We start from the raw sequence: 26,788 nt of genomic DNA, 5'->3' as shown, positions 1-26,788 counted from the left end.
TCCTTTACCTTCCTTCATGCCTTAAAAGATATCTGCATTATGAAAAATTTCAAACACACACAAAGGTCAGGAGAACATGCAATGAAGCCAGGACGCTTGTCCCCAACATCCAGCAGCTGTCAGGTTGCCGCTGCAGTCGACTCATCTGTCCCTTTTTCCTTTTCTTTCCTTTGCTGGAGTATTTCAAAGCAAATCCCAGACATCGTGTCATTTCACCTTCCTGTACTTCAGTATGCATTAAAAAATTTTCTGTGCCTCCTGCTATTTTCAGAACACTGTGCTATCAGGAGCCCCTCAGACAGGCCTCCTTCAGTGGGGACTTGTGGGGACGCAGCATGCCAGGCCTGGCCCTTCAAGGCTTCCTGCCTTCTTTACAGTCAGGAACACACGACCTCTAGCTGATTTGGGACTGGGGCTAAGGACTCAGGTTGAAAAAGACCTTTCAGAAGGAATCACACTCAGTGTCTGAGGCCCCACCTAAGTGGCCTGATGACCTCGGGGCATCTACTGTGTTCTGAGGCATTAGTTTGAAGTAGAGGCATTGCTTGGGAGCTCAGGAGGCTGACCTGCCCTGGGGTATCCTCAGTCCCACAGTCTCATCATGGGTCCTGGGTGGGGGACTGACTGGGTGTGTCTTGTGTCTTGTTTCCCCTGCCATGACTGTTTTAATTTTCTTCATGTCTTCTACCTCTCACACCCTCCCATGTATGCACTCCCTTTGATCTCAGGCTGTCCTCCCTACCTCATGCACACTCCCCTTGATGTCAGGCTGTCCTCCCTGCCACGTGCACACTCCCCTTGATATCAGGCTGTCCTCCCTACCACTTGCACACTCCCCTTGATGTCAGGCTGTCCTCCCTACCACTTGCACACTCCCCTTGATCTCTGGCTGTCCTCCCTACCATGTGCAGACTCCCCTTGATCTCAGGTTATCCTTGCCAGGTTTTAGAGTTTTTTATTATAAGGTACACACATTCACCTTGTCCTGGTGCCTACCAGGCACTGTGGTTAACTGGAGACAACTGCCTCCCACATTCCTAGGAGAGAAAATAGCATTTGTAGTGAAAAAGTTTCAGTTCCAAGTTGACATTTGTAAAGAAAACATCTAAAAAGCATGTTCATGGTCAGTTCTGAGATACCTTGGGAAACAGTTTAAATTCTGCAAGGTGGGGTGGAGAATGCACGTTAGTGTGTGCTTACAGGTGTGGATGTCTGTACAGAAAACACCAATGGGAGCCTCCCTAGGTACCTCCTCAGTGGCAGGCCTTCTTCTTGGGTGGCAGTCTTGTTCTAGAGAGCTTATTTGTTATTTGAAGGATGGCTTTGTCATTGTGGGCTTTGCTCATTAGAAGTGGCTAGATACATTTTCCTGTTTTCAGGGCCTCTAACATTTTCACTCCCCAGACAGAGCAGAGGAGGGATGTGGCAGGAACTCTTGAAGTATCCCCATGGAGATTAGGGTCTGCCTCACCCTGCAGGTGTAGTCTCAGGTTGGCCACTTTCCCTCAGGGACCCTGAGAACCGAGGGACGCTGTTATGGAGAGGCAGTGCTTGTGTAGATAGCTGGAGTTGACTCTAGGCCCATAAATTGGCCTGCGACTAACTGCAGTGGCATTTAAAGCAGGCTGCATGTAAATTTTAAGTGATGCCTCATTGAGACAGTTGCTTCAGAGCAGGCCATGGGATCTTAGAGCTGAGGGGCAACCTGGGGTCAGGGTAGCTAACAACTGATTTGCAGGCTCTCTGCAGTACTGTAGACAGCAGGCCAAGATGGGCTCTTTGCTAGATATTTATCACTTCTTTCCCTGTGACAAGGGCTTTTGGTTACCATAGCTAGAGCTGTAAGATGATGTTTATGCTATTTCTCTATATTACTTTTTTATTATATACTATTTCTGCTGCAAATAGTCATAAATATGCTTACAGTTTTGACTGCATTATGACACGTTGCTGTAAGTAGTCTCATGTACACTTTGGGTTGCAAGGCTGAGCAATTCATATTCTTATGGCATTTCTCCTGATGTGTGTTAGTTCCTGGTAACAGTGTCTGATTCCTTTTTTCTGAACCGATGGACTTTCCCCATGTGACTTCCTAAATCCCATAATGCTGAGTTGCGGAAGAGACCTTGTGTGGACCCTCTTTGTACCTCATTCTGTTTGAGCCTTCTTAGGGTGCTGTCTGCAGGTCCCAGCATCTGTTCACACTGCTTATCTTAACGTCTCGGGTGTGCCAGGGTAGATGGACTCTGCCCTGTGGCCTGGGCCTGGCTGCTTAAGCCGATGCCTGTTTGCATGGGGCAATGGCAGATGGTGCTGTCAGTTACTATACCACCCAACGTTGGTGGTAACCTGCCCCTGACATCTGCCAGCAGACTCCTCTGGGCATGTTTCTGTGGGTCAGCATTTCTCTGAAGTTCTAGACTGAGCACTAGAGGCAGTAGGCCTGCCCCTTTCATGCCAGGGTCGGTGGCCTCACATCTCATTACTTTCTGGGATACTGCCTGGTGCTGATTAAGACATGGTCACTGACATCTTTATTAGGGAACAGCTACCCCAGGTCATTTGTCCACCTTGCCTTTCTCTCACCTGAAAGGATTGTCAAGAGATCCTGGGCAGTAGCCCGCTCTGCTCCTCAGGACCACTGTTCTCTTAGATTCATAACACCTGTGGTTATCTGCTTAAGACCAATACATACCGGTAGCTGAATTGTACACTTTAAATTGTTGTTATGCAAGTTACATAGCAATGAAAGAGTTTAAAGTGTGTGCCTGTTGGCTCTTGTCATGGGCTGTGTCTGTAGGAGGTTTCTGTCTGTCACACGGGAGGGATGGTATTAGATAGTAAGCTCAGGGATGGAAGGCTGGTGATAGTTTGTTTCAGTGTGTTGCCACCCGATGCCAGACCTGGGGTGGGTATCTCTTATGGGCTTCTCTAGTGTCCCTGTGTTGGTCCTAGAGTTTTTCTGTTGCCCCAACTGTTTGTATGTGAAGGCTGTCTCACTTAGGCTGAGTTCGAGCCAGCACAGGAGGATGGCCCTAAACTGGCTGCTTTGCCCATGAGGCAAAATGAGTCTTCTTCCATGGATTTGGATGTGAGTAGATTAGAACATTGATCAGAAGTCCACAGCTCAGAGGGGGCATGATAGCAGCTGGGGAGGAGACACAAGTAGGCTCAGATGTCTCAGAGTGTGTTGCTATTGGCTGGGGAGAGAAGGGAGTCAGATGGGAGGAGGTCATTGCTTAGCATAGAGCAGTCTCTGGTTTTAGGCCCTTCCTTTGTGCATGTTTTTCTACCTGATATCAAGTTATAGAAATGGATACTTGAAATAGACAGTGCTAACAAGCTGTCAGGAACTTCCCAGAGTCCCTCATTTTGCATATTCAGTGTTGGATGTGCAGAAGAGCCTTGCTCTATTGGGCTGGCCTTGTCTCACTGTGTTGGGCTCCATGGATGTAGCACCCCCCTCTCCACAGGCCAAGGGCACAGTCAAGGGTCAGATGTGCTTCCTGTACATTGTCCTTTGCTGTTTGCAGAAATAATGTGGGTGCCGTGTGGGCTGGCATTTCTGGCTGGCCTGGCCTGGCCAAGATGAGGAGGAGGTAGGAAGACAAGGGTGCCGAGGCCCTTTGGGGGCTCCATTTTCTTGCAGGGTCCTCTGGGAAAGACAGCTCTGCTTCCGCTGGCCCAGGGCCCAGGCAGCTGCTTCTGCACATCTTTGGCTTGATTCTTCTGAGGCCATGCTAAGCTCTCACTACTCATTTTCTTGAGGCTTAGCAGGTTTTTTGCCCAGGTGTGCTGGAGAGCTAAGTGGGAGCCGGAGCCAAGGAGTCAGTTAACTCAGTCTCCTGACTCAGAGATAAAGACACTCCCTTCAAGAGGGCCATGGATTCCAGACCAGAAGTGCTCCCCCAGCTCATTGTCTGCTCTTCGGGCAGTGTTTCTCAATCTGTGTGCCCTCTGAAGTCCTTTCCTCTTATTCTGCATCCTTGAAAAGCTTTCTTCTAGCTATCTGTGACATGTCTTCTGGGTGTCTCCCACCCTCTGCATGTCCCTGCCATGGTTCCGTTCTCTTCTATCACATCTACTAAAGTGAATCTCTTGACTTTTCTTTAGAAACCTCTGTTGATTCTGAGCCAACGTTTTCCACTCTTGAGCTTTGCTCCTCAGTACCCTCAGTACTTCTGACCTCTGCCTCTTTTCTGACTCGCTGCATCTGAAATGAACCCATTTCAGTGTAGAGATCATGGACTTGGGTTGAGAGTCGGTGTAGAGTCCTTTCCTCATCTGTACAGTGGGATGGGAACTGTCCTGCAGGGTGCCATGTCATCACTGGGATGATGCCTGCCATTGGCACCATGCCATGGCAGTGTTCACCATGTTAGACTTTCCACCATTGGGACAGAGATACTCTAGAAAACAACTTAGGGAAGTAGTTGTATGTGTTCATGGTTGACTCTGTTGCATTGAGTCTGCGAACAACATGGCGGTTGAAGCCTGTGGTTATTGGGAAGCAGAGCAGACAGGCAGCCAGAGCAAGGCATGTATTTTTGTTCTCCAGCATGCACCCCTAGTGACCTACTTCTTCTGTTCAGAAATGCCACCATGCGATGACCCTTTCACTAGAGTGATCCGCTGATTAGGGCAACACCCGTCACTTCCCAAGGCCCACCAGCTGCCAGCACACACACCCCCTGCATATGAATCTGCGGGGACTTTGCATATCCAGCTGTGTTAGTAGAGGCTCAGGCCTTCCTTCTCTCCATAGATTCTGTTTTGTAGTAGCCTAGGTTACAAATCCTCCTGTCTCAGCCTCCGGATGCTGGGATTAAAGGCGTGTGCTAGCACACCTAGCACTGGCAGTCTTCTTGACCGACTGCTTAGATTTAAGTGTTACTAGTATTTAGGAAAAGCCTGATGGCCTTTGTCAACCATTCCCATGCTTATTCTAGTGACAGCCAACCTGGCCCTGTTCTTTCACAGTGCCTGTGTTGGCCTATTGTTCTTTCTGCTTTCCCACGCTCCTGCCTTTGTTCAGAGTTCTTCTCTGTGTCAACCTGGCGTGACTTCCAGTCAGTGCCCTCAGCTTTCTTCTCCCTGTTCATTCCCTGTCCTCGAAGGAGGGGAGTCACACTGAGATCCGATCTTTCTCTGCAACTTTCATAGTCACCTTTTGCTTCCAGAAGAGAGCTTAGCTTCCTACTGAGCCCTGCTGAACTGCAGTCCTGTCCATACTTTTGTTCTGTGCAGCGGGAACCTGCTGGTCTGGACTGTCCTTGTTCTCTGCAGATTCCTGTGAATATTAACTATTAAGGTTGTGTTTAGATAATAGAAGGCTCTTAGGACACCGTGACAAGAGGGACACAAGAGCAGGAGTTAGCATCTGATTCCTTCCCCCATTTTCCATGGTCCCAGTGTCACAAGGAAGCCTTATTCTTGTGCCAGCTAGACTACCCTGTGATGCCTCCACATAGGCTGAGCACTGACCCAAGTGCTTCAGTTTCTGGTTACCTCTTGTCCTGACATGATCATGCACCATACCTCCTTGTTGACTTTGAATAGTGTGTCACATGGTTACTTATCTACCTACAGGTGTGAATGGTAACCTTCCTAGGGTGGGGGCTCCTTGGCATACCTGGAGCCCTGTGGTGGTTTGAATGAAATTGGCTCTTGATGTGGGAGGTCCTTCTGTATATGTGTTGCTTTTATTGGTTGATGAATAAAGATGTTTTAGGCAGTGGTTTAGCAGAGTAATGCCAGGTGGGAAATCTGAACAGAGAGAGAGAGAGAGAGAGAGAGAGAGAGAGAGAGAGAGAGAGAGAGAGAGAGAAAGTGGAGTCAGAGAGACACCATGTAGCCACTAAAGGAGTAACATACTGCACCAGTAAGCCACAGTCTTGTGGCAATACAAGACTAATAGAAATGGTTAATTTAATAGTTAGAGCTAACCAGTAAGAAGCCTAAGACATCGACTAAACAATTATAACTGATAATAAGCCTCAGAGTGGTTATTTCATAAGCAGCTGTGGGAACTAGCAAGCAGACCCGGTGTGTAAAGAGAAACCAGTCCAGTGGAACCAGGTGAGACCTTCTGTTTACAGGCTCCCATAGGGTGATAGGGAATGGTATTATTAGAAGGGGTGGCTTTGTTCCAGGAAGTGTGTCACTGGAGGCAGACTTTAAGTTTTCAAATGCTTGAGCAAGGCTCAGTGTCACTCTCTCTTCCTGCTGTCTGCTGATTTTGATGTAGAGCTATTAGCTCCTTCCCCAGAACCATGTCTACCTTCATGCCTCCATACTTCCTGCCGTGACAGTAATGGACTAAGCCTTTGAACCTGTAAGCCAACCCCAATTAAATGTTTTCCTTTATAAAAGTTGCTGTCCTTATGGTGTCTCTTTATAATAATAGAAACCCTAACTAAGATAAGCCCTGATTTCTTACCTGTTTCATCAGCCCACATCCTCATGGGACTTGTGAGCAGGGTACACATAGGCTTGGAAGCAGGTCACCTAGTACTTGTACAAATGGAAGTGAGCAGAATCCAGAGAGAAAGGAATGTTCACTTCAGCATGGGGGAAGAGGAGGCCTAAGGCCCCTGAGAGGACGGTGTGCTCACTTCAGCACTGCTTCCAGTAGGATCATTGTGGGGTCCACAGGATGACTTTCTGGGCTCAGGAGTAGACCTCTGGGTGGGAACCTGGGACAGACCGTTTTAGACAGATGTATGCTGATGCTGTCCTGAGCCAGAGTCTGTCCAGTGATTTATGGACTGGTGGGTGGGGACTCTGGCCAGTTCCTGGCTGCTTCAGCTGTCTCACTGCCACCCGAGCTGGCTCTCAGAGCATCACAGGTGACATCGATTGCAGAGAATGAAGGAATATGTTGCTCTGCCTTTGTAATGATATTGAGTACTTATCTGAAGTTAATTGGGCTTATCATCGACAAGGTTGTCTCTGGTCTTCAAGTGTAACCAGCTTCCTGCTGGTGGACTCTTCAGGCACATGTGACATCCAGGGATGTGCTCCTGGTCTTTCGGCTACAGAAGGAAAGCAGTCAGAGGGAATCCCTCTAGAGTGCTTGGGCACACCTTTGTCCTCCCACAGTTGTCTAGGACTGAGGACCTTCTGCAGATGGTGGTGTTAGGATGCTCAAATGCATGGGCGCTGGAGTGAACAGGTATGGATGGGCTGGAGTCCTGACCCTCTGCACCAACAGGATGTAAGCAGTGTTTAGGAGCCTGTATCCTGCCTTGTGTATGATGGCATCAGTACAAGGGAGTGACCAGCCATCAGGAACTGTTGTCAGCAGGTGGTCCACCTCGGTGGGGTGAGACTAAGTATAGCTCTCGGTTCTTGCCCTCCTCCCCCTCCCTACATACACAAATATTATAATACAGGATATTGTGCACTGAAATTCTAGGAGGCTCAGGGTTTGTCTTCAATGGCTCTTACTGGAAAGCACAAATGGGAGTCTCAAGCTCCTAATTTGTTTGTAAGGATTTAGAATTTTAGCATGAAATAGCAGTAGCCTTTCCTTTAATTAAATGCTATGCAGCATTGGCTGTGAGATCAATGTATCGAAGGGAAAACCAGTGTAATTAGACCTTGTGAAGTGACTAACAGGTGATTAGGGCTCTTGCAGTCTGGGAAGAGGAAGCTGGTTCACAAGGCGCCCATTAGTTGCACTTTGCTTTTCCCTACTGTGGTCTTTGGAAGGCTCTCAGTTCTCCTTCATCATCTCAGGTGTGTTTTCAGATATCCCTTGAGTGGCAGCTTTCATTTAGGACCTTTACGATAAAGAACACCCCTTCAAAATAGAAGTTTCACCTATATAGATCTCTAGGTCAGGCCAAATGGGAGGCCTGGAGGTCACAGTATCAAATAGAAAAACTCTGATTCTGCATTATAATATTTGCATGTGTGTATGTGGAATAGAGGGAGGGGAGATGGGGAAGGAGAGAGGGAGGAGAAGAACTGAGCGAGAAACATCTCTTTTCTAAATGTGTAAGCAGTGTTGTGATGGGTATTAAGTGCTTGTTTGTACTGTGCATGATTTCAGTGTCCTAGGAAGAAAGCTTATTGTCCGGGAGTGGGACAGTTTTAGATGACTGGTATGCAGGTTAGAGGAGCCTTCCACAGAGATCCACTTAGTGTCACTTCCACCTGCCTTCCACTTGGTGAAGGGTGGAGTGGTCCTTGAGCTCCTCTTGGAACTCTGTACTGGTTGCTCATCTTGTGGCTAGTCACATCCAGATTCAGATGGCTCTGCCCCCTGTGCAGGGGAAGACCTCCTGTGAGGAACAAAAGCTGCTTGCTAAAGCCTGGCCCCTCGTACCCTCTATTGCAAAGCTTCCATCTTCCAGATCCACCTTCCTGAGAAGGTGGTGTGGTTTGAGGGCTAGATCACATGCCAGAGAATCTTCAGTTTCTCTAGTGTGTGCAGAGCTGTGCAGTCACTGTAGTCAATCTCCGAACATCTTCACCACTTCCCCAAGGGACTATGTACTCCTGTGTCATTCCCCACTTTTCCACCTCTTCTTTCCTCAGCTAGTCAGCCACTGCTGGTCTGAATTTGCCTATTGTGAGCATTTTTATGAATGGAACCATAAGTAGATGACCTTTGCAGACTGGCTTCTTTCACCCAGCACATTGTTTCCAAGGTTTATCCACCTTGCCAAATGCAACCTTAATATCCCATTGTACGATGGTTTGAATGTATCTTCCAAAGGTCCCTGTGTTAAATACTTGGTTCCCTCAGCCTGTGGTACTTTTGGGGGAGGGTGTCACCAAACAATTAAGAGATGGTACCTACTGGATCTCATGGTCAGTGGAAGTTATGCCCTCTAAGAGAATGTGAGGATTCCAGCTCTTTCCTTTTCCTCTCTCTCAGCCTGGCTGTGAGGTGAACAATTCTGTCATGACCTGCTGCTTTGTTACAGGGTCCAAAGTGACAAGGCCAACAAACCATGACCTGAAATTGTTAGCTTAAGCCATGGTGACCTTTTTCCTCTAAGGAGCTGGTCATCTTGGTGGTTGCCACAGTGGAAAGCTGACCCATGTGGTATGCAGGCTGCAGTCTGTGTATCCATTCATCCTCTGACGGACATTTGGATGTTTCTGCTTTATGTCCAGTGAATAGCACTGCTGAGAGCATTCAAATGTACATTTCTGTAAGATTTGTTTTCAGCGCTCTTGGATTGGTATTGAGGGTGTCTAATGTGTTGAGGGCTGGCAGACTGTTTCCTATTGTGCCATTTTTTTTTTTTTTACACTCACCAGCAGTGTGTGAGGCAGTGAATTTCCCGAATTTGGAAATTTTAGCTATTGCGTGTTAAGTGGCTCCTCCTGTCAGTGTGATTTTGAGTGTCTCTTCATGTGCTTTTTTGGCTGTCTGTATTTCCATGGATAAATGCCTCTTCATATTCTTTTCATTTTTGATTGGGTTGCATGTCTTTCCACTATTGACACTCATGGTGTTTGCTTTATTATTTTCTTTTCAGTACTGGGGGTCACATCTCACTTTTTTGCATGCTGGGCACACACTCCATCCCATAGCTCCTGGGCAGCTCTTCTCCAAGCTCCTGACATTTAGTTGTACTCTGGGTTCAGGTTGGCCACTGTGAGGATGGGACTGTAGTCCTACAGGTTGGGGCAGCAGGGACGGCGGCTTTGGGCCAGCAGGTTGCAGGTCATGTGGCACTGCTTCCTGGTCCAACCGCTGTGACCTGTGTGTTGTTTGGGTAGCACCAAGCTGGTGCTGGTCCAGTGCCATAGGTTGGTGTTCAGCAGTGATGTTGTAGCCTGGACTCCTTCTAGATGCCTCCTTCACTGATTCGGAAGAAGAGCAACAGGGAGGAAGCTCTTAGCAAGGACACTAGAGGGACATGTTTCCAGGGCTTACAAGAGATAGCCTTAGTATCCTTGATGACAGGCTGAGGAGAGGCAGGACACCCAGAGGAGGTGACACAGGAACTGTTTTCCCATGTGCCTCCAAAACACTTGGTTTCAGTAGGATTGTTCCCTACTGTTAAGGTGTATTCTCTCTGTGTACATTATTAAAAATAAACTTCACAGAACTGTTCAAAGCAGAAAAACATCAACTAGAACAATAGCAGAGGACAGAAAAAAAACTTCTTGGAGCACCTGCCTCGCACATGCCAGCAAGCAGGACAGGCTGGCATGCTTCTAGAGATTTCACCTGAGTCACCACGGTTTGTGGCAGAAAGCAGTGTCCCTGCTGTTGTCTGCCCTCCGCAGAAGAGGAGCCTTTTTGTGGGCAGCTAGCACAGGACCTGGGCTAGGTGTCTCCCACATTTATGGATCAATGTTGCAGGAGCTCTGACATCCAGGGTCACAGAGTCTGAACCACTACAGGCTGGGCCGATGTCCAAAGTGACAGAGAAGGCCTTCGGAGATGTCACTGAAGGTGGCAGTTCAAAGATGAACCAGGCTTTTCCAAGAAGAGAAAAGAGATACATGTCAACATAGTATATTTGATGGTTAATACTGTCAAATTGATGGGATCTAGAATACATAGAAGACAGACCTCTGGGTGTGCTCAAGAATGGGTGTTTAGACAGATTACTGAGATGGGGAGACCAGCCCTAAATGGGGAGCATCAGTCCATCCATGGGCTGGGGTCCCAGACTGAGTAAAAAGGAGAGTGAGCTGAGCCCCAGCATTCTTCTCTTTCAGCTTCCTGATTCAGTGTAACCAGCCATGGCATTCTCCTGCCATCATGCGTTCCCTGCCGTGATGGACTGTGCCCTCACTGTGAGCCAGAGTCAAGCGTCCTTCCTTAACACTGCTTTTGCCAGGGACAGTTACAGTGATGACTACAGTGTGTTGTTGTGCTGGTTAGTTGAGTGTCTGCTTGACACAGACTAGAGTAATTTGAGAGACAGGAACCTCGGCTGAGGAAATGCCTCTGTAAGATCCAACTGTGGGCAGCGCTGTATAGCATTTTCTTAATTACTGATTAATGTGAGAGGGCCAGTCCATTGTGGGTGGTGTCTCTCCTGTGCTGGTGGTCCTGGGTGCTATAAGAAAGCAGGCTGAGCAAGCCAGTAAGCAGTACCCCTCCACGGCCTCTGCATCAGCTTCTGCCTCCAGGTTCCTGCCCTGCCTTCCAATGATGATGAACAGTGATGTGGAAGCCTAAGTCAAATAAACCCTTTCCTCCGACTTGCTTTTGTCTATGGTGTTTCATCGGAGGAATAGTAACCCTAAGACAGTTACTAAGTGTGGTAGAGGTAGATGTCTTTCTTCATGCTTGGTTCTATGGGTGATCCACAGCCATCCAAGCATTGAGGCTAATGGCACCCAGGATGAACTGGTATAGTAGGTTAGTAGGTTAGTACTAGCTAGACTCTAGTACTTTTGTCATTGTCTTTATTGTAGTTATGATTAATCTGAGCCCCATAGTGGAGTTTTAGAACTGTTCCTGGAACCAAAGGAGCCATGCCATGTACTTTTCTGTGATGTGAGATGTTTCAACACTGTAGTGGGGTTCCAGGCTTGTCCCCTGCTTCCTGCCCCTCCTGACCCCCTCTCTGCCCCTTTGCATCAGTTTCCTGGGCCAAGTAGTGGCCAGTCTCCCCTGGAAAGCCTTTCCTAGGCCATAGCTGCTTTTCCCTGGACACTGTGTGTCCACTTCTCCCCACCAGGTTCCAGTTCTACCCGAGCCTGCCTGAGGGATGTCTACTGGAGGGGTTACCCAGAAACCTGTTACAGTTCATCCTGGGGTACCGCTAACTTCAGTGACAGAAATTCTTTGAGAATGTTAGCAAACTGTGGCTATAACACCCTGAACATGCTGATCTCATCTGAAAATCTTAGCAAACTGACTTTTGCTTAACCCTAGGGTAATAAGTGCCGAAGGATCGGCTTCTGTGTTGCAGACAGAACACTAGGCCAGTGTGTGGGCAGCCATGCTTGGATGGACATTAGTGTGTACTGAGCTGTGGCACAAGGGTCTGGCTTTCCAGTTGCTCTGGGTGCAGTTGAAACAGTTCCCAGGCTACCATGTAGGTAGGGAAAGTTAAATTAATCTGCTGGCATCTTACTGCATTGAGAAATTGGGAATGAGAGTTTGGGAGGTTGAGGCAGAAGACAGGAGTCCAGTGCTGGAGAGGAGGAAGCCAGTGTGAGGAAAAGAACACAGGTACCTGCAGAGGACACCTCCTGGTCCCTGGTCTAAGCAGAGAGTCCAGAGCTGTAGGGAACTGAGTGTTGGAGAGGGGGGATACAGAGCCTAGTCAGGAGCCTGTGCCTCCAGCCCTCTGGAGGAGGAGATCTTGCTGACTGGCACAGACCTGGTGCTATGATTACACAGGCATTGATTGATACCAGCACATTAAGTATTCAGCACGGTAACCAGCATGCAGTGAGACATGAACATGTGACTCACAGGCAGATGAAAAGCCAGGGATTAGAAGAAACAGACTCCCAAGTCAACAATAAAACATTGACGCACCCAGTAAGAGGTGGGTAGATGTCAGCGCCTCACAGAAGGTTCAGAAGTGGCCCCGACATGAGAGTCTGCACAGCGCTCAGGGTGATCAGTCATCACAGGACTGATTAACTCACAGCAGATGCCGGTTAACACTCCTGTAACGGCTCAAATGGAAAATCTTGACCAGGATATTCAGACTCTGGAACTTTGGTCTGTTGTTGGGGGATATGCAATATAGTACAGCACCTTGGAGAACCTTCTTAGGGAAAACTGCTTCCTGGAGAGGGGGCAGGTGCTCAGGACACTGACTGCCCTACGGAGTCAGGTTGTCTCCACAGAGGAGGGAAGTGAGTGGTGCTGGACACTGTCAGGAGTTGTAGATCTGACAGGACTTGGCTGGGCCTGGATAGCTGCAGTTTGCCTCACATACGGCTGGTGTGAATGTAAATTAATACAGCCCCTGTGGATCAGTATGGAAATTCCTCCAAAAATTAAAGGTAGAACTAGCATGTTGCCCAGCCATACCTGAGTATGAACCTGAAGGCATCTACATCAGCTTACCACAGATAACTGCAAGTCCATGTCCACTGTAGCCCTGTTCACAGTACCCTAGATGCCCATCGATGAATGATACAGAAAACTTAGGATGGACCCACAGTGGAGTCTGATCAGCGTGAATGTTTCTAAGAAAGAGCAATTTGGGGGAAGATAAGGGAGACCACCAGGGAGGGAGCAAGGTCAGAAGAGGGCAATGTAGGGGTACTGTGGTCAAGACCATGAAGTACTTAATGAGAACATAAAAACAAACCATGTTGTGTAGTGAATGTGTGTTAATTGTAAAAGGCTGGGGATGGGGGTGCCTGAGCTGCAGAATCTTGCTATTCTGCAGAGACTGGTGGGGCTTCTCTATAATGGGAGTCTTCTACTGGCCTGACTAGTGCCCCAGCCCTCCCAACACCAGCTGTGCGGTGCTCTGTTCTGTCCTTCACATCTGCTTAGGTGGGCTTATTCCGTGTCCACACAAACAGGGATCTGGTCTTCCTGGTGGCAGTTTGTGTTCCTCGGTGCAGAGTTCAGTCTCTACCAATGGACACATTGCTTGCTCCTGGTGGTTTGCTCATAGCGCTCTCTGCTATGAAGTCCTCGGGCATAGCCCTTATCTGGTCTTGGAAACAAAACCATAGGCTTCCTCAGTAAAGTGGCTGTTCAGAGGTTTTAAAAAATCGGATCTAGTAAAAATTACCCCAGTCTGTACTCACAGCAAACTGTCAGAGAGCAGTTCTGTGCCCAGTCTTTTCAATATTGGGTGTCGTGGTTCATTTACAATTTAGTCCAACCTTATTTTAGGGGATTTCTTATTTAAATGTGTAGTGCTTTGGTCACATCACAGATTTTCTACCTTGCTTTTATGTAGCCACTGCCATGTGTTGTGGGAATCTTCATGTTTTCTGTGGGCAGTTCGTCTTTTAACTTGTGTATATGCTCTTTAGGTATGAGTGGTGTGAGACTTTTTATACGCTGCACGAAACTGTCAAGCCTGCCTCCCGCTGTTTGAGTAATTGATTTCTTTACACTGTATAGTTACATCCCAACTTGTACACTTAGTTTATTAATCCTTTTATTTGTAGTTTCTGAGAGTCATGTTTTGGAAGGCCTTTCCCCATACAGTATAGCAGAAGATCCTGTTTTCGTCTTGTGCTTTAGTCTTTCCTTTTACACACAGAGACAGCCAGGCTGCCCTCATTCAGATTTGTTATCATTCGGACTTAGTTTTCTGGTAAGACACACAGTCTCATCTAGAAACGGGGGCAGGGTTGTGTGAATGTCGTCTTATCGTTTTATCACATCTCGTTGTTCTTGTGTTTGCAGATTTGATTTGAACCATTATTCCTGCCTTGCGGGTCTCTTCCCTTTGTCTCTCACAGAAGGTCCTATCTTCATGTCTGTAATTCTGTCATAGATGTTGTTAACTATTGCTGCAAATCTCTTCACAAGCTTTAGCTTTTAAGAAGATTTTATTTTTAAAGACTTATTTTTATCATTTTAAATTATGTGTAGGTATCTGTCTGCATGTGTGTTTGCACATGTGAGTGCTGGTGGCCAGAGGGACCAGAGGCATCAGATTCTCTGGAGCTGAAGTTCCAGATGGTTGTGAGCCACTTGATGTGGATATTGGGAAATGAACTTGACTCCTCTGGAGGAGCAATATTAACTGCTGAGCAATCTCTCTAGCTCCACATTCTTTATTTTATTTATTGTGTGGTGTGTGGTATGCATGTCTTGCATGGCTGTACATGTGTGCATAGAGGCCATAGGTCGATGTCATATTTTTTTCCTCAAAGGCTCAGGCCCAGGGATCCTCCTGGCTAGTACTCCTGGCCAGCATGCTGGGAATCCAGTGCATGCTACTATATAGGTACATAGGTGGTTGGATTGGAATTCGGGTCCTGAGACTTGTGTGGCAATCACTTTATAGACAGCCATCTCCTAGCCCCACATTATTCTTTTTGAGAGTTTTATTGGCTCTCTTAGAGCCTTGCTCTTCTAGATGAGCTTGCAAAATTTTTGGATATATCCAGCAGAGCCCATTGCAATTTTAATTCTCTTTGTGTTAAAATTACCTTTTTTTTTTTTTTTTTGGTGACAATTGATACTATTTTTCAGTCTGAAACTCACTTATCTACCCAACCTGGTTTGACTTGTCTTGTTCTTATTTAGCATCTCTCTCTCTCTCTCTCTCTCTGGTCCTTGCTTTTCTTTCTTGCTGCCCTGTAGGCTGAGCTTCCTCAGTCTCCTTGTGTCCACTCTTGGTCCTGCAGCCTGTTGTCCATACAAGGTCAGGCTCGCATGAGCTGATGTGGTTTAGAATACTACTCTTGTTGACGCAACTTTTGTCAGTTGTCCTGTTCTCTAAGGAACTGGCCTGATCTCTGGATGTAACATTCCCCGTTTAGTTTTGTAGCTCTTCTAGGCCTTTCTTTTGAGTGGTTATGGCTTGATGTTTGCTTTGGCTGGGAGGTGAGCCCTTCCCAGTGCTGGGCATGGAGGCCACATTTGCTCTTGCTCTTGGCCATGATTTCTTTACCTCTGGCTGCCTGCCTAGCCCAGAGGAACTATACCTTAAACCTTGCTGAACATGGTACCTCCCTCTCTCCATGCTCATCTCTGAGGGAAGCCTGCCAGTTAGTTTCCTCACCTGGCCTGCACAGTTTTTAGGCTCACATTCTTCACAGTTTTTACTTCCCTATTACACAGGGAAAAGCTATTGGTTCAGGCAAGTTTGTGCACTGCCCATCCTGCTTAGTATGGACCCGCATCTCCTGCCTGGTTCTTGCTTTCTCTTCTTTAGCTGGCTGTAGGCTGCGCTGGTTGGTGCTTATAATGATCCTTAGTCTCATGTCTAACTAGCACACTGTCAGAGAGAGAAAGACAAGGATTCCCCAAGAGTGAGACTTTCTTGGCGTTCTGAGCTGTTGTGCTATTCTCCCAGTGTCTAAGATGGAACCCCAGCTCCATTGCACATTGACCATGGGGAGGGGGCTTAGCTCTGCTTCATCTGAGTGGGGTCTGCTTGACTGGCTGCTCACCACACCTTAGCATTTCATTGTTGCTCTCGGGAATTACGGGTACTTTGCTCAGGTGGCATTCTGCTAGGGAAGGAAAGTATGTTTGGGACATCTGTCATCACAGAGTGTGGCTCTCTCCCAGTAGTACCTTCTTCACACCCATCCCTGCACCCGTGGGTGAATCTGGTGATAGATGTTATTCTTCAGATACATTACTGTGTTTGTGCCTGTTAAGACTTTCTTTGGGATCTCTGTCTGTATTTATAAGTGGTATTTGACTGTGCTACAAAGTCTTTAAGAATAGGAGTTAATACAGTGAAAAGAACCTGGTATTAAAGGGCAAGTTACTTAACCTCTGTGAAACCAGTTCTCATACGTGGACAGGGCTCATAGGCCTGATTAATCCAAGCTGCTTTGAGGAGCCAGCGAGACAATGTATGCAAAGCTCCTTTTAAACACTGGGCTTTGACAAAACGAGAACTTTATCTCACCCTGTATATTCATGATTCCTGACTTGGAACTTTTTTTTTTTTAATGTGGAGATGGGGTCAGAGAACATTAACCAAGTGTGTTTTCTCAGTGCTTTCTTCATAAACCTCAGCCAGAGACCAGCGCTGCAAGGAGGGAGAGATACTGTGAGCCTGGTTAGCAAACACGGTTATCAGCATTCGGATATTAGGCCCCCGTTCTTCATGGCATCCATGGGGAGATGCGGGGAGATTTGATGTTTTCTGAGGCCTTTGTGAATGCAGGTTATTGCTGTTGCAGTCACCCAATTACTCTCTACTTATTTTACTTAGACTTTAGTAATTGGAAAAAGATTAGATGTCAGGACTTTGCATTTTGTTGATTATATTACCAAAGTCTTCTCTGTAATCACTTCTCTTATTCCTGGCATTAATCATGAGCTCTGAGCTGTTGGAAGAGTCTAGTAGTAGATTCTAATGGAAGCAAAGGAAGCAATTGGCTTTGTCTTGCTGGAGCTGGAGTGCATGGATGTCCCTGCGTACCTACATGAGCCCTCTAGCCACTTAGGAGATCAGAGACAGAACCAGGGCCCACTGTCCTTCCCTACTGTGTCATATACTCACCGCCTTGGCTGCAGGCCCCTCTCTCTTTGGTCAGTCCTTCTCTGGTTCTGCTCCTTGGTGGTATTTGTAAAGACATCCAGGTCTTGTGTTTGTCCACTGTGAAGCCCTCTTATCCTAGCTGTGTATCGTGTGGCTCACCTTTGTCAATGCTGTGTAAAGACAAATTCACCTCCCAGAAACGTGCTGAGAAGACGTCTTGAATGGGCATTAAGAAGCAGCGAGTGGGATGGAGTGGGAGGGAGAAGAGAGTCAGCTAAGTTTTCCAAATGGAGACTTAGCTTTGTGAGTTCAAGGGGACACATAGATAGTGGGAGGGGAGGAAGCTGGTACCCTGGATGCTACTGCTTCAGGGAGGAAGGGCCTCCCTGTCCCAAGGTGGCATCAGAGATACCTGGCTGCCTTTGATAGACATGCCTTATCTAAGACATACAAAGACAGACAATGCTCTGTTTTGCTTTAGTAGAGTGGTAACTCATTGAGGACAGTCACTCTCTGAAATGCTTATACTTTAGGCTTACTTTGGTTCCATTTGTAGGGCTCTCTGGCCCCCAGGGACATTGATGGGATATGGTATGATGCTTTAGAGCCACTTGTGACCTTGATTTTCTCTGTTCTGTTTTTCTTTTTTTCTTCCAATAGAGGAATTACGGAAGCTGAGTTGGTCTGGAATCCCAAAGCCAGTTCGTCCAATCACATGGAAGCTTCTCTCAGTAAGTCTGTATGTCAGTGGTCAGCCTAGCCATGTCCTCCTGCATGTACTGTGGCCTGGTACCTGGCTGGAGGAGCATGGCTTGCTGGCCAACTTGTCTGTCTTGGCTGCATAATGACATAGGACTTTGCTGTGGCTGAAATGGCATTGTCTAGTTTTTGTTTAATTTCAAGGTTGGTTTGGCAAGTCTGGCAGAAAGTGAGGACAAGCAACAGCTCGTGACAGCTGTGTTAGTTCACTCCAACTTCCACCAGTAAAGAATCACTGTATGCAGACTTGTGACTTAGGATCTTAGAGCACAGAAGAACACACAGCTCAGAGAAAATGGGTATGTGTGAACAAAGAAGTGTTGGTAATGCTGTTATTGAATAAGAACAAGAGGAGGAGAACAAAGAAAGAGGAGAAAGAACAAGAAGAGAAGAAAGAGGAAGAAGAGAGGAAAGAAGCTGAGGAGGAAGAGGAAGAAGGAGGAAGGACAGGAAAAGGAAGAGGACAAGGAGGTGTGGGGCAGGAGATTTTGGAAATAGTCTTTGTGATGGAGAGTAGGTGCCAGTGCCCAGATCCAAGCTGCCAATCCAAATGTCCTTCTGGAAAAGTTCAGTGGTTGTCAGTGGCTGTTTTCATGCCCTCACCTACTTAACCCTGGCTTAAGATTGGAAGCGAACATACTTTATTGACTATTTTCTTCTCTTTTACTTTCGTTTTAATTTTTGAAGATCAGTCATGGGGAACTCTAGGCCCCTACTCTAAATTGAGTCTGACTTTTAGTATTTAAGAGACTTTTGTGCTAATGAGTCACAATAAATTTTCAGTTTATCACCTTGTAATCCTAAATGCAGATGCAGCTCTGAACAGCAAATATTTATTGATTAAATATCTCTTGCAATTAAGGCTAGACCCGCTGTGTTCCCTTGTACTCTCTCTTGTGGTTTTTAAGTGTTTATAACCACATTTCTAAATGCCCTGTAAGAGAGGTTATACACTCGTGATTGGTTTGTAGGAGGCAAAGATGTAAATGCCTGGAAGACCCCATGTCATGGTCTTGCGTTCATCAAGCATGGACTGGTCTAGGTGAAAAGTTTCATGAGAGGCTCTTGCTCCTGCTCTTTCCTTCACTTCTGCTCCTGTGCAAGTCATAGCCGCACTGCCTTGAATTGCCTAACTGCATAGTGGTTGCTGTGTCAATAATACAGAGCATCAGAGGAACAACATGGGTTGGGGTGGGGTGAGTGGTGGGCAGCTCCACCCTGTTGGTGTAGACCTGGGAGTAGGTACATAGGAGTTCTGGCAGTGTAAACCAAAGAAAACCTGTAGGGACCTGCCTAGAAACAGTAAAGGCTATAGAGACTCTGGGGTGGCTTGAAAGAAAATAGCTCTCAAAGGGAGTGGCATTATTGGGAGGTGTGGCCTTGTTGGAGGAAGTGTGTCACTGTGGGAGTGGGCTTTGTAGTCTGTTTTGCTCAAGCTTCTCTCAGTTTGACTATTCAGTTGACTTCCTGTTGCCTGCAAGCTGAGGCTCTCAGCTTCAGCACCATGTCTGCCTGCACACCACTATGTTCCCCACCATGATGATAATGAATTGAACCTCTGAAACTATAAGTGAGTCTCCTCAATTTAATGTTTTCCTTTTAAGAGTTACCATAGTCATGATGTCTCTTCTTCATAGCAATGAAAACCCTAACTAAGACAGACCCAGATGCCTCTAGGAAGAGGTCAGGGGCTCAAACATGCAGCAGGATAAGTCCAGCACAGTTTGGCATAGTATACCTGTGAGGTATTCAGGGCTTGAGTGTCAGCCAAGAGGAGGGTTGGGATGCCTCCTTATAATGCCACTCCCTTTGAGAGCTATTTTCCTTCAAGCCACCCCAGAGTCTCTATAGCCTTTACTGTTTCTAGGCAGGTTCTAGGGTTGGTTTTGAAAGGGGGAGGCTTTACTCTGTGTTTCTAAGGCATCACAAGTGCACAAGGAGGGCAGGAGAGCTAGGGCAGGAGGGCTAGACCTGAATTGAAAGATGAGAAGGTAAACACCAGCTTAGTGAGCAGAACTGTGCTTTGCCAAGGGGTAGTTTCAGGGGAGTATAAATAGTGGAGATGCCAGGCAAGGGTCGTTGGCATGGATGCATGTTCATTCAGCACCTCTGGAGGATGTCAGTATTACTTGGATGACGGAGTTGGGAAGGCCATAAGGCTAACAGGTGCATTAGGGGTGTGGCAGGTTAGCATCATAGACTAGGCAAGTGCTCCCGTTAGGCCTCTGTAGGAAGTCAGGGAGGAGGGCCAGGGATCAGGAGACCATGTGTATAGTTGACACTGAGGTAACATGGCCCTTATCCTGAAGGACTTGAGCTGGGGTGTGCAGCTGTTTCTGGAAGGAGAATAACTGTAGTTGTATTATTTTACTCTTTGCTCTTTACTCTTTGGGGAGCCTGCCACCCAGCTTCCAGATAATCACACTGGGACTCATTCTTTCTTATGAATGCCTGGCCTTAGCTTGGCTTATTTCTAGCCAGTTTTTCTTAAATTATTCTATCTACCTTTTGTCTCAGGGCTTTTTACCTTTCTCTAGTCTATATACCTTTCTTCTCTTCTTATTTCATGGCTTGCTGTGTATCTGGCTCCTGATGCCTTTTCTCCTCCTTTTCCCTCTCTTCCTTCTTTTTTTTCTTTCCTTCTGTTTATTCTCTCTGTCTGACAGTCCTACCTATCCTCTCCTGCCTCAATATTGGCCATTCAGCTCTTTATTAGAACAATCACGTGTTTTGGGCAGGCGAAGCAACAGCTTCACGGAGTTAAAAATATGCAACATGTAAGAACGCATCACATCATTGCATCATTAGACAAATGCTCCACAGCACAAACAGATATAGCATGTCTTAAATTAATATTCCACAAGAAATAATCTGGAAAGTCATTGGTGAGTCCATCTAGTTATTTTCTGGAGACCAATTAAACTCTGTCTCAAGCACTGTGTTTGGCGCTGAAAAAGGTCAGGGTAAGCCTGAGATTATATCCCAGCTCTCCTAGGTTCTGCACAGCACAGAGAGAATGCTCATCCTTCTGTTACTATACAGCACAGGCCTGAGGCTGACTGCACAGAAAAGGAGCCATTTCCCTGGGACCCCGTTCCTGTGCCTCATTTGTTCCTTAGTTGAATGCTCGCTGAGTGTAGGACAAGGCCTACTCAGATTTCCTTAGAAGCTGAGTTGTGTTCTCCCAGAGAATGAGCAGGTGACTGTCACCAAATAGTTCTGCAGTGTCTGGTGGTGATGAGGTGCCTTCCAGGGCATCAGGGAAGCTGGGAGGTGTTCAAGTTGAGGCAGGGTCAGTTGGGAAGGGCTGGGAAGGAGTCAGTGGTCAAGGCTACATGTGTACGGAGGGAGTCTGGTCACTAGAGCAGGCAGAGAGACTGGCTTTCCTGCAGGGCATAGACATGGTTTCTATTGCTATGAAGAGATGCCATGACCATGGTAATGCTTAGAAAGGAAAACATTTAATAGGGGCTGGCATACAGTTGGAGAGGTTTAGTCCATTATCGTCATGGTGGGACATGGAAGTGCAGGCAGACGTGGTACTGCAGAAGCCGCTGTCAGTACTGCATTGCTTGAGCATAGGAGATCTCAGAGCCCGCTCCCCTAGTGACACACTCCTCCAACAAGGCCACACCTACTCTGACAAGGCCACACCTCTTAATAGTGCCTCTCCCTATGGGCCAAGCATTCAAACACATGAGTCTTTGGGGGTCATACCTATTCAAACCTCCCCACACGGGCAGTGACTTTTCTGAGCATTTGAACAATCCAGGTTGGACAAAGGTATCACATATGCATTGAACCTGGTATCCTGTGAGTCAGAGTGTCCATGGAGTACCTGACTGTAGACGGCAGGAGGAGGACATGGTCAGAGGTATGGACTCCTGACCTGGTTGTGGTTCACTGTCACAGGGCAATGCTGATGCCCAGGCTCGGTAGTACATCCAGGTTGGACCCCAATGTTATAGGGCTCAAAGCAGTGTGGAAGACAGGACCAGGATGCTCATGAACCAGTTGGGAAGTTGGTCTCTGAAACTGCCCCAATAAGGGCAGTTGCCCAGTGGACCTGAGACACTTGAACTAGGAGGCTGGCCTGGGTGGTGGGTGAGTAGGGACGAGTTCAAGGTCTGGCACATAGTGACCTTTCTCCATCATGTACATGGTTTGTCATTAGCACAAGTCTAGTGTTCATGGACAAGTGTTACTTTAATTAATGAGAGGAAATTCTGCTCTAGGGAAGTCTGGGTGTGTGGCTCTTGTTCTGAAGAAGTAGCAGAGTGCTGAGCCAGAGCACCCATTAAACAGCAGTGATAATATTTTACTTTTACATTACATAAAGCAGCATAGGACCTTTTTCAAAATTGATCCTGAAGAGAATCATATTTTTGGCTCTTTTTTTTTTTAAAGTAACTATTTCAGAAAGTGAACAAAAACTAATTAAACATTGAACATTTATGCTAGAGAGTATATTGGCTAAAAATGACAATGAGGCTCCAGTATCAGTGTATCTCCTTTCAGTGTGTTGCGGTCGGTTTGCATATGAACACAGTGGGAGGGAACACATTGATTTTTGTGTCACCAGGACAGTTTGGATTTAAGTATCTGCATGCATTGTTTTACATTTATGATTAGTGTTTTTATAGCATGCTAATACAGCAATTAAGTCTTCTGTAGTTCTGTCATTTAAAATTCATTGCATACTTGAATGTATTTCATTTGCATAATTTCTAGTCTTGCTTAATTATCAAGAGGCCTCCACTTGCACATGTGTTTTTTCCTGTAGGAAGGGACTGGCAAGAGAATGGGTGGGCCTTTTATGATGGCATTCTTGCCTTTTAGAATTTGTGTTTTATTAAGTTTATATTCTGGAAACAGGAAACTTCCTGAGATTGCTCTTTCTCTTCCCTAAGGATGCTGTCAGCATTTGTGTGTGGCTGTCTACATTCCCCGCCGACCACCCTGGTGACTCCACTGTCTAGGATTGCAGACGGGGCCTGGGCCCTTCACTCTGTTGTTGGATGAGGCACCAAGCCTTTCATCTGCCAGGCTCGTCTTTGGTCTTTGCCCAGCCTGGACTTATTTCCTGCACACCTCCAGACTCTGTCTAGTTTTCGATCCTCTACTATCACAATCAAACCAAGCCAAGAAACTGCGCTAGCTTAGTCGCTCCCCGAGACTCTAGGACAGTTTTATCCTTCCTTGGGTTGTATCATGTCAACATCATCCATCCATCCATCCATCCATCCATCCATCCATCCATCCATCCATCCATCCAACATTTGCTGAGTGTCTGTTATGGGGGAACAATGTTCTAAGCCCTTGGTATCTGTGAGCTGAAAGTACGTTGGGTAGGAGAAGTTGGCAGAGGTGATTGATGGGTGATGGGCAGGGTAAGAGAGCGGTCTGGATGTGGTCCTCGTGGGCCTCACTGAGAGAGGATGTTTGAGCTAGGATTTGAGAGAGGGCTGTGCAGGTGTTTGGGGACATAGTCTGGTTCTGACTGTTTCAGTGCCATGTTGGGTACATTATAGACCATATAGTCAGTCCCCTTAATCCCTAGAGCGGGTTGGCATGAGTGATGATGAGGGATGACTGCTCATAGCAGAAGCTGAGACAGCAGAGGGAGAATGGAGACCATAGAGGGTGTGGCGTTGTGAAAGGGTTGCCCTGGCCACAGACATCTGAATGGCAGTTATCAGACTTGATCCCTAGGTGCCAGCTGGGTCAGTGTTGTAGACCTGCTTCAGTCATACAGCCCTGCTTTTCTGCGCTAAAGCAACCAAGGAATTGGTGTGCGCTGCATACAGCTGTGTTCTTTGCAGGGTTTATTCACAGACTGGTAAGTTAAGAGTGCCTGGCCTGTGATTGGAGCTAGTGGGTCTCAGAAGAGGAAGTAGTGAGTTCAAAGGGAGACCCTGAGGCAGGGAGGTGTGATGTGTGAGGCATGTTTAGCTGCTTAGAAGGCAGAGACTCTGTCACATTGGGAGGTAGGAACATGTGTGCTCTGGCTGTGGAGGAGGCGAGGCCAGGCGGGGCCTAGGCAACCTGGGATCATATCCTGAGTCTAAGGGGCTGGTGTAGTAAAGTGGTCTTGGGAGTTTGAGTGACTGTTATGGTAAAGTGGTCTGTTCTGGTCTCTGAAGCCTTAATGCAGAGATAAGTGTTACCAGAACAGAGAGTGGAGGAGATGGGCATGTATCTCTTGCATGGGCAGCTCTCTGCAATCTGGTTTCTCTCCAGAGTCACCTTGCTGACAGACGACACAGGTGTTGTTGTGTGTGAGAGAAGGTCTCAGTGTGGACTGTCCCTAGACTCTCTGTGAGTTGGGGTCAGTTGGCACTTCTGTTGTGGTGGGAAGGCTTTAACTCGAGTCTGACCTTATATCCCTGTGGCTCTGACCATGTCCCTGAGGTTTGGCAAGTCTGTCTTCCTATCTGAAAGCAGAAACATTGACTACCTCTAAATGGCTAGGACTAAAGTAGCCCTGAGTTGTCCTGTACATGGTTGGGCCTGTAAGTGCAGGCTGCTCATTTGTTTCTGGATGCCTAGACCTGAAATAATTGCACAGAAACTGTATTAATTGCAATACTATTTGACAAATAGCTTAAGTGTATTTCTAGCTAGCTGTTACATCTTAAATTATCCCATTTCTATTATTTTATATTTTACTAGAAGGCTTGTGGTTTACCCACAAGTTTCCAGCATGTCTTTCTCCTGCGGTGGCTACAGGTCTCTCTGACTCTGCCTACTCTCTTTATTTCTTTTCCAGTCTCGCTATATTCTGTTAAGCCATTGGGCAAAAGCAGCTTCTTTATTAACCAATGGCAATATAACATATTCATAGCATATAGAGGTGAATCCCATATCACCTCCCCTTTTCTATCTAAATAAAAAGGAAAGTTTTAACTTTAACATGGCATGATTATATACAACAAAACAGCTATCAAGTAAGAATTATAGATACAATATTTATATCTTGTAGAAGGAGCTGCAGGCCGCTTTCTGCCACCCAGCTCCCAGCCACCGGCTAGCTTTACCCAAAACAATTACAAGGAAACTGTATTCTTTTAAACAATGCCTGGCCCGTTATATCTAGCCTCTTCTTGGCCAACTCTCATATCTTGATTAACCCATTTCTATTAATGTGTGTAGCACCATGAGATGGTGGCTTACCGGGAAGATCCTAACCTGCATCCATCTTGGAGAGGAGAGCTATGGTGTCTGCCTGTCTTCCCTTCTTCCCAGCATTCTGTTCTGTCTTCCCCGCCTACCTATGTTCTGACCTATCAGGCTAAGCAGTTTCTTTTTAATTAACCAATGAAAGCAACAGATAGACAGATGACCCTCCTCCATCAATATCTACTTTATCTTTCATCATAAATAAGAAAACTATAACTATACCTATTCTTCAACTCCATCAAAGCCTCCAGAAGGACATAATATTACCTAAGTTAATAGTAAGTGTAGTGTCAGCAACTTCCAAAACTCTAGAATTGACAGAGACATCTTGCTGCCTGGACAGTCACCCAAAGTTCTTCTGAAACCTTGGGGCACCAATCTTCAACCTATAGAGCCATAGTATCCGGCACTTTTTCAGGAAGCAGGAAATTTCAAAGACAGGTCCACTTATATTGGTAGTTTGTCAGTCACGTTCTTTGTCCTACAAAATGTCTGGCAGTCTCTTTCATGAAGTAGGAACCCTGAAGGACTGTCTTACATTCTTTAGGCAAGTCATTTTTCTGTGGGTTCTGCATGTCCAATTCATACAGCATAACATCAAACAGTCCAGGCAAAAGCAGTTTCTTGCCCAAACAGCTAGCAAACTCCATAATGAGCCTCTTCAATGTCCGTCATCCTCTTGAAGTAGATTGGTGCTGCCAGGAACAAATGAGTCTCATTGTCATGAAAAGTTCTAAGATCTTAAAATATTTTAAATGCCATATTTTAAGGACTTTGAAAGATTTGAAGAATCCCTATCCAATCTGAAAATATCTGTGTAGTTCTAGAAAGCAACTAAAATAATTACAAGTTTGACTATTATAGATGACTATTAACCTGTATTTCTTAATTATACATTATATTTTTAAATGAACTGCACAAACACAATACTTTAAACAAGAGCAGAAATACATATAACAAAATGGACTTTAAATTTGTATCAATAAGCCAAGATCCATACCCCAATCCAAAATATTCATCTCTATATCATATTTCCCCTTTAAATGTAAATGAACATTTATAAACAATCATTTAGGGAATTTGGGCATTGTTCTCTCCAAATTACTTCCTGCTTTTTGTTGGATGAAGTAATTTTAGGGGTTTATGAAGACCTTTCAGGGCTCTTTCAGGGGTCTTCTTCCATCCAGCCACATTAGTCTGGAAGGAATCCCAGGTTCTCATCCTTTATGGAAACAAAAGCAGAACCTCTTTTTCAAAGCAACATATCCTTAGACCCAAATTTTGAAGTCAAGATACCTTTAAAGTATATATGTTGGTTTAGTTTAGCAATCTGTACAATGAAATGTCTCTTTGTACTTAGTTCATTCACAGTCAAAAATTCAAAGAAAACACAATAATATACATAATCCAGACTCTTTGTGTATATTCCATCTTTACGTGGCTTATTTCTCTTTATTTCTTTAATCTATGACTGTCTGTACTCTGTCTCTTTAAAGACTTTGATTTATTTTTAAAACAATTTACTTCTTTTTATAACTGTCTATATTCTCCCCCCCTCAAGCCTACATACATTTATCCAACACTGTGACCCATTTCAGAGGTCTTTTCCATGTGAATTTGTCTTTATTGCCTGCCTGTCTGTAATTATTTTTTGACCAGAAGTGCTTTTTTTCTTTAAAATGCTAATCGGGTGTGACGAGGACCAACTCCTTGGTCTTGCCTGCTTGCTCTTCCCAGTCCAACATGGAGGAAGTCTATTCACT

The 26,788-nt window shown here is 46.1% G+C and overlaps 1 protein-coding gene across 1 annotated transcript in view; it reads left to right on the top strand.

The window, feature by feature from the left end:
* The window catches only part of Tbc1d22a (TBC1 domain family member 22A), a 279,341-nt gene that overhangs the window by 64,712 nt on the left and 187,841 nt on the right, over positions 1-26,788 (top strand). The window contains exon 5 of the mRNA XM_050129184.1: positions 17,748-17,818. Coding sequence (XP_049985141.1) covers positions 17,748-17,818 — 71 coding nt within the window. The remainder of the gene's footprint in view (positions 1-17,747; positions 17,819-26,788) is intronic.

Source organism: Alexandromys fortis, unplaced genomic scaffold, assembly GCF_014885135.2.
Source record: "Alexandromys fortis isolate MF-2015 unplaced genomic scaffold, M_Fortis_MF-2015_v1.1 scaffold_28, whole genome shotgun sequence".
Lineage (NCBI taxonomy): Eukaryota > Metazoa > Chordata > Mammalia > Rodentia > Cricetidae > Alexandromys > Alexandromys fortis.
The sequence above is the reverse complement of the archived record's forward strand: the minus strand, read 5'-3'. Positions and strand labels throughout refer to the sequence as shown.